General features: G+C 42.4%; 1 protein-coding gene across 1 annotated transcript in view; it reads right to left on the minus strand.

The window, feature by feature from the left end:
- The window catches only part of stk33 (serine/threonine kinase 33), a gene marked incomplete at both ends in the record, with an annotated part of 88,417 nt that extends 83,283 nt beyond the window's left edge, over window positions 1-5,134 (minus strand). The window contains 4 exons of the mRNA XM_084308245.1: window positions 1,228-1,366; window positions 2,021-2,125; window positions 2,492-2,605; window positions 5,054-5,134. Of these exons, the coding sequence (XP_084164371.1) occupies window positions 1,228-1,366; window positions 2,021-2,125; window positions 2,492-2,605; window positions 5,054-5,134 (439 nt within the window). The remainder of the gene's footprint in view (window positions 1-1,227; window positions 1,367-2,020; window positions 2,126-2,491; window positions 2,606-5,053) is intronic.
- Window positions 5,135-11,029: the final 5,895 nt, after the last annotated feature.

The following is an 11,029-nucleotide window of genomic DNA, read 5'->3' on the forward strand; positions in this document are numbered from 1 at the left end:
CAATTGTTTGGACCCCAGGAAGAGTAGTCTCACTTTGGTGTAGCTAATGGGGATCCACAATAAAACAATAAAACAATAAAACAAGTACATTTAGCAAATCAGCCCTCTCCGTGAGAGCTGCCAAGACCTGGAACTCCATTCCAAGTTACATGCCGCCTGGGCATAACACCGGATCACCTGAGGCCAAGGGCTTGCTCTACGAGGGCATGATGAGACTGAGTCAGAGTTAATCAAACCGTGGAAACTTTTTAGAGCTACTATGTACATTGTTTTCAAAGCATGATGAGATCCAAATTACGGAAAACGTTTCCTTCATTGCCGTCGGCACCGCAACTTTTGAACGGTCTTTCCCAATGAGGCGCATCCGAAACTGGCTAAGAAGAACAACAATATGCGCCAGGAGAGAGTCAACTCCGAGTCCGCTTCACATTGAAAGTGATCTCACAGACAAACTTAAAATAAAGCAGAAAAGATCATTGATGCGCAAAACGTCGCATTTTTATTTTGTTGCATTAAGGTAAGACAATGGTTCATCATATTGGATGCCTTCATTTGAACAATTAATTTGCACTATATGAAATGAGTGGGGCTCGCTGTAGTAGCCTAGTGGGTGTGTGTATTGTATGAAATCAGAACCTGGACAGCACCGTTTGCGTGCAAGCAAAAAAGAAAAGGGAAGAATTGTGCGCGCTCCGCGCGAGTACTATCCGATCTGTAGCCTACACTAATGTCCAGCTCACCAGCCGCCTATGCTGTCTTACACACCTCATTTACATTTACACCACTGGCACCCACAAACTCCCCCCACTTAGGTCCCGTTAGGATTGATTCGTTTATTCCCCTGTTTTTCCCTTTTGTATATTAAATCTGGTTTATTTATACATCTGTCTCCTGCTGTGTCTGTCTGTTCTGGGGTACTGACACATTTGACCACTTGGTTCGACCGTAACAATATACTGTATTAATATGCCATATACTGTCTTCTTCTCTATGATATTATTTATTGTTGGTTTGATGTATTCCTATTGCTAAACGAAATAAATGCGTGGAGAAGTGGCTTAGTGAGGCAGCCTTAGCGCACAGCACACACACGAGGCTAATTTCCATCCGTTGTCCCCAAACATAAAAACAGGACACATAAAACAGTATGAAATGTACAAATACATGTACTGTGATTTCACACGCGGTGACTGGGCAAGGTTTTGCATCCCGGCCCGAGCCGTTTACCATTCTTGTGCAGGTAGACAATGGCGTCGGCAAGGCTGCTGATGACGTGCCTCGTCCACTCCTCCGTGAAGAGCTCGTTCCCCTTGCGCAGCTCCTTCAGGTCACCTCCGTCACACAGCTCAGTAACCAGATACATGCTCTACAAGAGACAATACTGTCACTATACAACAGACCAGGGTGTGTGTGCTCAACCATGGTCTTTCTGCAATATCCATTGCACGCAGTCTAGGCGTACAAGGCCACACACACACACGCACGTCACACGCGCAAAACTGCGGAATTAAGATACTTCCTGCATGCACTACACTGAACATGTTCTCTTAATTGGTTTGCCTTGGCGTTTGGTACTTAAAGGGACACTTCACCAAAAAAACAATGGTGATTTATTTTGCACATCTCACACACATCCAAAAAACTTGGTTTTGCACACATCCATTTAGTTTGACAGTTGAGAGTCAATGAGTTTGAATATGGTCACCACTCACCAGTGATGTCATCAGGGACATTGGATCCTTGTGTAATTACAGCTCGATGAATGGATGTAGATGAAATAATAGCAACACCTTGTCTTACCGGGACTGCTACCTTATCATTTCATTGAGCTGTAATTAACACAACACAAGGATTCAAGGTCCCCGATGACATCACTGCCACTAGCCATATTCAAACTCATTCACTCTCAACAACCGTCAAACTAAATGAATCTGCGCAAAACTGTTTGATTACGTGCAACATAAATCAACATTGTTTTCATTGGTGAAGTGCCCCCTTTTTAAAAGTCAGCACGGCTTACCTTGGGTGTCTCATAGACTTCTTCTAGATGTATTATGTGAGGATGATCCACACTCTTGAGAATGCTCACTTCCTGTTCCAGCATTTTGACGGACGAACTCCCGGGCTGTAAGGTCAACAGGTCAACTCTGTGTTAAAGGTTTGTTTAGGTGGGAGTAGGGCTGCACAATTAATCGGAAAAGAATCGCGTTCTCGATTCATAGACCTATGCGATCTCATTTCTAAATTAGATTTTTTATTGTATTTTTTACTTAGAAAAATCTAATTTACTTTTTACTTAACTTTTTTTAAATTATGACAAAATAAGAATCATGTGAGAGAATCGTGATCTCAATTCTTAGAGAGAGAAATCGTGATTCACAGTTTAGCAAGAATTGTGCAGGCCTAGGTGGGAGTGATTTTCTCAGTGTGCATTCCCCGTCCCTCACATCAAACAACAGGAAACAGGAAAGAGAGTCACAAACTCACTCACCTTCTCTTTTTTCACCTTCTTAATGGCCCATTTCTTCTGCGTCTTAATGTGGGTGGCTTCACAGACGACCCCAAAGCTACCTTCACCCAATTTCCTTCCGAACTTGTATATTTGCTATGCGGATAAAAAAAAATAAGGAACCGTTAACTCTTTGACGGCCAAACACATAATAATACGTGTTTCACCGCCAACGCTTGAGCGCCAAAAATGTAATAATACGTTTTTAGATCCTTTGATCTTTTTTAGGGATGTCCAATATTATCGGCCTACCGATATTATCGGCGAGTATTGGCATTAAAATGTGATATCGGAAAATATCGGTATCGGTTTAAAAAAAAATATTCGTTTACATTTCTATAACCTTTATTTACCCAGGCAAGCACGTAAGAACAAATTCTGATTTTATTTATTGTCAAAAGTATGCATAATGTTGTGTTAATTCCACAACAAGACATATGTAATGTTAATTACCTGAAATTATTCCGTTTTGGGGGGGGGGGAACCCTGCATATATCGGTATCGGTTGATATCGGTATCGGAAATTAAGAGTTGGACAATATCGGTATATCGGTATCGGTAAAAAAGCCAATATCGAGCATCCCTAATCTTTTTCCTTTGATCCCCGTTCTAAACGGTCATCCGGATCATTCTAGGTGTCCCTGGCTCATTTGCCTACGTTGGAATTGCAATGCCGATCGAATCTCACCAGGTGGCAGTATCGCCTACCTTTTGGACTGTCAAGACTCGCTCTGAGGGGGAGGAGCTCTTGCAGAGCAATCGCTAGGAGATCTGCTCGCCTCAAAACCTATAGCTTCCCGTAAACACGAGTAATTACATATAAACGAGTAATCGCAATCGCCGATGAGATCATTGGAATTATTCTTTTTGGAGTACCTTCTGGCTAAGGTAAGGACCCCCTATGTCTATTTTACCGAACCTGAAACATGTTTCTGTAACGAACACAGTGTCTTATTTCACCGGACCTAAACCAAGCTTTTTCTAACGATCGCACGATTTGATGATTTTGTGAAGGCACATGTGTACATGGTATATACCTTTTGATTTGGGAGTATTTGGGGTTTCAGGGGATCAACCAGAACGATTTGGGCTTATTGCATATAATGCGTCTTATCTCGCGATCTATGGAAAAAGACTGGATTATTTTGGAAATGGGCGATGTTTAGTGTGTAATAAACTACAAACTACAGTGTATAGAAACAAAAGAAAATTACATGTTGGACTAGAAATAGTGTCTGTCAAATGAGCCATACTATTGTCTCCATAGCTATAATATAGAATATACAATAGCTCTGCAAAGATCGTGAAATATCGTGAAAATGGTCAAGAAAAGCTGGCGCTAGCCAGTGCAGATGGGAAAAGGGCGTGGCTCTCAATGAGTTAATAGATGGTGGAAAGTAACTAAGTATTTTTACTCAAGTACTGTACTTCAGTACAATTTCAAGCTACTTGTACTTTACGTGAATATTTTAGGGAACTTTATACTTTTACTCCAATACATTTCAAAGGAAATATTGTACTTTTTACTCCACTACATGTATCTGAACCCATCAGATACTAGCTACTTTGAAGAAAAAGAAGATGTATGAAGATTATTTACTTTCAGATTTGAAGCCTGTCAACTTCAAGAGGACATAATCAGATCAGCATAACTGGAACACATACCACTTTAACATAACATGTAATCAGAGCAGCAAAACTGGACCACATACCACTTTAACATAACCTTTAATGAGAGCAGCATTCTGGAACACATACCACTTTAACATAACATGTAATCAGAGCAGCAAAACTGGACCACATACCACTTTAACATCACCTTTAATCAGAGCAGCATAACTGGACCACATACCACTTTAACATCACCTTTAGCAATGTAGAAAGCATACTTTTACGTAGTTTAGATACTTAAGTACATTCAATTGCAAATACTTTTACTTTTATTTAAGTAGAATTTAGGACTTTTATGGAGTACTCATTTATCTGGGTATTTCTACTTTTACTTAAGTAAAGGAACGGTGTACTTCTTCCACCACTGGAGATACGTACGTAAACACAAATCCACTCCTGCGAAGGCGGCGCGAGGCGGGCGGGATAACAGAGCGCTTACCCCTCGGCTCATCTCAGATATTAAGACTTTATGAGTTTTTTTGTTGATTTCACTGCTTTTGATGCAACATTAACTCAAGACCTGAATGCCAGAGTGGATGTGGATCACTGTGAAAAGAGGGGAAGGTTTTCTGGTCTCCAGAGCTGCAGAATATAGTATTTCTAATCAAGTTACAAATGATTAAGTTGCTGCCGCAGTTCATTCAATCTCAGGTCTAATTAACTTGATCATTATCTCTGCCCATGCAAGGCTGCGCACTGCCTGCTGTGGATTTGGCAAAGAGAACATTCAAACTCCCAGAGGAAGGCGGGGGGGGGGGGGCGTATTCTGGAGCAAAGTGGAGTGTGATCCTCCTCTAGTGCAGATGGGGAACGCTACAGAGGTCACCCGCGTGAGGAGGAGATACCGGAGGAAGTCGATGCACCGAGGTGTACCTGGAGGTCGACCTCCTGGCCCATGCGGGCGTGAGGCACCTTCCTCCCCTGGCTGTTCCCCGAGCTCCGCTGGGCGGCCATTTTCATACCCGCTCCAGAAACATCTGCTCGCATCGGGGGTGAGGGACAGGGTTCGCGGCTCATCTAGGAGATGACACACAGGGAAGGGCAGCCTGTTGTTATTAGGTTAGCACTTCACACCTGCAGTACTGACAAGTACGTCACAGTACAATCGCCGGCTGGCTCATTGTTTGGTCTAGAAGTTTTGGGGGAAGCAATACTTTCTCAGAAATATGTATCTATTGTACTTATTCTTTTGTGACCCAGTTTACCGACTACAGGCTATATGTTAGATGTCAGGGTCTAGTGACAAGTTTTTGGTCTGCAAGTTTTTGCTTTAAAAACATGATAAACTAGAATTGTAGAAAGCTGAGCTCAGTAGAGTACAAATCTCCAACAGGCGGCAGCCACCCATTTATTTTCTATTATACAATGGCATGCAAATTTCTTGATTCTGATTGGCTGAAACAGTCAAGTTAGACGTTGTTATTTCGTATAACACACTCCACGTGACCCCAGATCCCTCCCACAACCGAATAACTTTTTTTTTCTGTCTGAATGAATCCGCCATAGATAGACAAATGGAAGTATGAATAGCTTTTGAACGAATCCTCCAAAAAAGATAGTCAACTGGAATATGTTAGTTCGTTACACATATGTTGGATTATGTAATTGGTTTGTCATGATCACCATAATTTTTTTGTCAGACCATTGGATTACAGAATGGGTACAATACGTACGGCTCAATACACACAATTGTTAAGGGGATGCAGACCAGAGAAATACTTTCATCTTGTTTACATCAGGGTCCCCCATTTTCAATTCATCATAACATATATGACATACATGACATACAGATAGACAGTTCTGCTACATCTATACATTTATGACGTACCAGATTTACAAATACAGTACTGTTTGTGATACAAAAAGAGTCTAAAAAAGAGAGTATATACATTTGACGAAGAAACTGTACATTGGAGGAGGTTGGGTAGGTGGGGTGGTAAAAAAGCCAATTATTACATGGCTAACTTACTAATAATATACCTAATTCATTTTACACCATCGACAAGACGAGATCATCATCAAATGCAGACGCAGTTGTTCTGTGGCTCCGTCCGCTGTCAGCCCAAATAAAGTTATTATTATCGCCGGCAGGTGTGTGGACTGATTGCACTGATGTCAGTGGGCTTGATTGCTACAGCTGCGCACAGCGGTCATTATTGCTCGGCAGAGGTCCGTTATCGAGTAATAATGGACAATATCGGTATATCGGTATCGGTAAAAAAGCATATATATTAGGTCGATATTGGCTTTTTTACCGATACCGATATACCGATATTGTCCAACTCCTAATTTCCGATACCGATATCAACCGATACCGATATATGCAGGGTTCCCCCCCCCCAAAAAACGGAATAATTTCAGGTAATTAATACATGGCGTTTTCACATTCGCCGAAATGCTTGATTGTGATTGGTCAATAGCGCTCGTCAGAGGTCCGTTATTACTCGATAACGGACCTCTGCCGAGCAATAATGACCGCTGTGCGCAGCTGTAGCAATCAAGCCCACTGACATCAGTGCAATCAGTCCACACACCTGCCGGCGATAATAATAACTTTATTTGGGCTGACAGCGGACGGAGCCACAGAACAACTGTGTCTGCATTTGATCTCGTCTTGTCGATGGTGTAAAATGAATTAGGTATATTGTTAGTAAGTTAGCCATGTAATAAGCGGGATAATGTATAGCTATACTCGGTCATTGTCGCAAAATAATTGACCTTCACTACGTTTAAAGAACTCCGTGTCGGTCAATTATTTTGCGACAATGACCTTATCCATTACATATCTCTTGTTGTGGAATTAACACAACATTATGCATACTTTTGACAATAAATAAAATCAGAATTTGTTGTTACTTGCTTGCCTGGGTAAATAAAGGTTATAGAAATGTAAAAAAAAAAAACTTTTAAATTAAAGATTTTTTTTTTAAACCGATACCGATATTTTCCGATATCACTTTTTACTGCCAATATCGGTAGGCCGATAATATCGGACATCCCTAATATATATATATATATATATATACGGTATATACAGCATTATTGTACATGCTATCATACAGAGCTATGGGTTATATGCAGATGAAACAAGAAGTCATAAAGTAGCCCACCGTATACCAAGTCAATCTTCAGGCAACTTGTCATGGGTTTCTGACCGAGCTGCTGTCTAGAGAGAGTCCATATTAACTTTAAGCACAATTTACCCAGCAGGGAAAACACTCTCTAAAGCCAAATTAAATGTAAAGCAATTATCAAGTGATGACTAGGAGCATTGGAGTGGATCGGCCACATGGACAGCAATTAATTATTAACAAGGAAGCGGTGTCTTTAACCTCCTCACTCTGGCACATTATCTCACCGCTGACAGGGCTCTCATAACAGACCTGTCTCTCCCATTATCTCCCATCTATTTTCCAATCAAAATGATTGTGACAGTCTCTGGAAATCCCAATCGCCTCAATCACAGCTCGTTTGCGGGAGACGGAGGCGTGTGACGAGTGTCTCGCAGGGATGGGGGGGAGACGGGGGGGGGGGGCTTTCTGCACCACGATAGAGCTGCAGGTGCCTCTGAGACAGGCGCGCCTCGTCCCCAGACGGGACGGAAATGGGATATCAGGGTCAGGACGATCGGGGAGAGGCGTCTGACCTTGCCACAGAGCTGCAGGACTGCGGCAAGCCGGGGATTCTGGGGATGCCAGCCGTCGAGACCGGGGATGCCAGCCGTCGAGAGTCGAGACCAGTGTTTCTAAATGTATGGGTCCTGGGCCAGAGGTTCTACCCGATTATGGCAAAAATCATAATCACGATTATTTAGATTTATCTTGAAATCACTATTATCAAACACGATTACTAATTGATTTGAGGACATCATATGACGACGATTTGTTCTATCTTTCTTCACGACCAAAGGCTGCCTTTCTGTCATCTTCTATAAGTTACTAAAGACTTTTAAAAAATAACTGGAGAAACACACCGTGGCTCCCTCCCTCTCAACACCAGCTGAAACTACTGTGGGTGGGGGGGGGGGGGGGGGGGGCGGAGCGCACCACTGTGAAGGAAGGGTGCACTGCATTTACAAGACAAGTGATAAATAAGAGCAACACGGCATGTGGCACAATAATCGTTTTTATCTCGATTTGTGAATCATAATAAAATCATCCTTCGTGATGATCGTGGGAGGCCAAATCGTAATTGAAATTTAAACTCGATTAATTGCCCAGCTCTACTACCCAGCCTTTGCTTTTCCTATCCATATCTGAAAAAGATCAATCCATTTTGGGAAAAAAAAACACAGACCCAAATCCAAGTAGACCTGGGAATCATTGAGACCTGGACCTCGACAAAACCATGGCTAGTGTGGAAGTTGTATCCTCCCTTCAACCGCTATCTCTCTTTGTTTGAAATATCAACCCTGTCCTCCACGAACATCTCCTTGCCCCTTTGTTCCTGGAGTCTCAATGAGATTTCGGTCAGTGTCCTACGGAGGATCCCCAAAGAACATGCCCTCGGCATGTAGCTTGAAGAGCTCAATATTCGTATTTGATTCCTATGTTGTATTATTATTACATTTATATTAACCATGGAGATCTGTCTATGAGCCTAAATATTGGTTCCACACTAGCTACGCCAGGTCTGCCTTGTTTTAGTTGGATCCTACAGAGGTCGGACCACAGGAAAAGGTTTTGATGTACTGGGCTGGATGAGGATGGGCTGCGGTGTAGCTGTTACCTTGAGTCAACAACATTGTATGGAGTTGAAAAGTGTACATTTGTATCTCTCTGACAGCCATGGATCAAAGCCTGTCCGCTCCGCATGAGAGCTGCTATAGTTCTGTCCAGGACTATATCCCTCCCATCAGCAGGAGACTAGAGTTCTGTCCAGGACTATATCCCTCCCATCAGCAGGACAGCTGCTAGAGTTCTGTCCAGGACTATATCCCTCCCATCAGCAGGAGACTAGAGTTCTGTCCAGGACTATATCCCTCCCATCAGCAGGACAGCTGCTAGAGTTCTGTCCAGGACTAGCATCCCTCCCATCAGCAGGACAGCTGCTATAGTTCTGTCCAGGACTATATCCCTCCCATCAGCAGGACAGCTGCTAGAGTTCTGTCCAGGACTATATCCCTCCCATCAGCAGGACAGCTGCTAGAGTTCTGTCCAGGACTATATCCCTCCCATCAGCAGGACAGCTGCTAGAGTTCTGTCCAGGACTATATCCCTCCCATCAGCACTGCCAACAGAGCTTCTAGCACCCTCACCAGTCGCCAAATTCAGGTTGGGTGTGTTTAAAAAAAAAGAAATAAGGAATAAAGAAATAAATTATTATATTTTGGGCTGACTATCAGACATTTGGGGACTTTCACACTTTATCTTCACTTCACCGGCCTCTCCTCTGCTCCTCTGTGTGTGTCTGGGGGGGGGGGGGGCAGAGGAGAGAAACTAGCGCGACCGTAAATGACAGCAAAACGCAGTAGCCTCTCACACTGAGCTGAAATGAAACAATTGCACATAAACACTGAAGTGCTTTTCGTGTGGAATAAAATGACCCCCAGCTTGTGACAAATCCGGTTGCTTCTTAAAAGGACCATGACGATCTAATTTTGACTTGTCGCAATTTAGAGATTGACTGTCTTTAACCCATTTTGTGCTTGTAGGTGTGTGTTTTAAACTGATCTCAGTTTACTTTAAACGGCATTCAAAAAACTAAAACTAAATGTGGAATGGCGTTTAAACAGGGAGATATCATCTAAAACTGCAGGCTCTGTAGTCTACTACATTATTCTATTTCTATGGTTATGGACTTTACTACATTATTCTATTTCTATGGTTATGGACTTTACTACATTATTCTATTTCTATGGTTATGGACTTTACTACATTATTCTATTTCTATGGTTATGGACTTTACTACATTATTCTATTTCTATGGTATGGACTTTACTCCATTATTCTATTTCTATGGTTATGGACTTTACTACATTATTCTATTTCTATGGTTGACTTTACTACATTATTCCATTTCTATGGTTATGGAATTTACAACATTATTATATTTATATGGTTATGGACTTTACTACACTATTATATTTATATTATTATGGACTTTACTACACTATTATATTTATATGGTTATAGACTTTACTACATTATTATATGTATATTGTTGGATAATCGGATTTTCAGCCAGTAATCTCTCTGTTTCCCGTGATGTCTGCGTTGTGTTGTTTATACCTTACTCCTCGTACTGACTGATACCCTCTCTCTGCCCCGTTACTGCATCCGACTCAGAAGAAAACGACACACTGGAAACGTGATACCTTTCCTTGAGGTTGAAGTGTATTCTATAAACATAGCCTCTGTACCAGATGGAAAACAGTTTGGAAAATTCTTTGAAGGTCTATTGAATTCCTTAAATCTACCGGTCTCTCCTGCTATCAGTTCGAAGATGGTTGAGGCCTAGTGGTTAGCCAAAAGCCTACCCGGTTAGCCGAAGCTCGCTACCTCGAGGCTAAGGAGGGGAGAGGGGAGGCCCCTCCAACACCCTCCAGCTATTGCTCTGTCTCTCTGTCAACGTGTCTACCCGTCAGCTTTGTTTCCTAGTCTGACTCAACCCAGAAGAACCCCCAGCTATGGAGTGTATTTCCCTAGCAACGGCTGTGAGCCATAGCAACGGCTCCCTCTCTCTCTCTTAACTGTTACTATAGCAACAGTGTTGACACCGCTGATCCTTCCCCTACCAGCGGCCTGCTATCTCTGTTGATGTTAACACCTCGGCCGATGACCTTTGGCCTAAAAGAAAAAATTGTTTGTTTCCGGTTGCCGACCGACCCTGCCGATTTAGGTGCGACCC

Source organism: Notolepis coatsorum (genome assembly GCF_963971535.1).
Source record: "Notolepis coatsorum genome assembly, chromosome: 2".
Lineage (NCBI taxonomy): Eukaryota > Metazoa > Chordata > Actinopteri > Aulopiformes > Paralepididae > Notolepis > Notolepis coatsorum.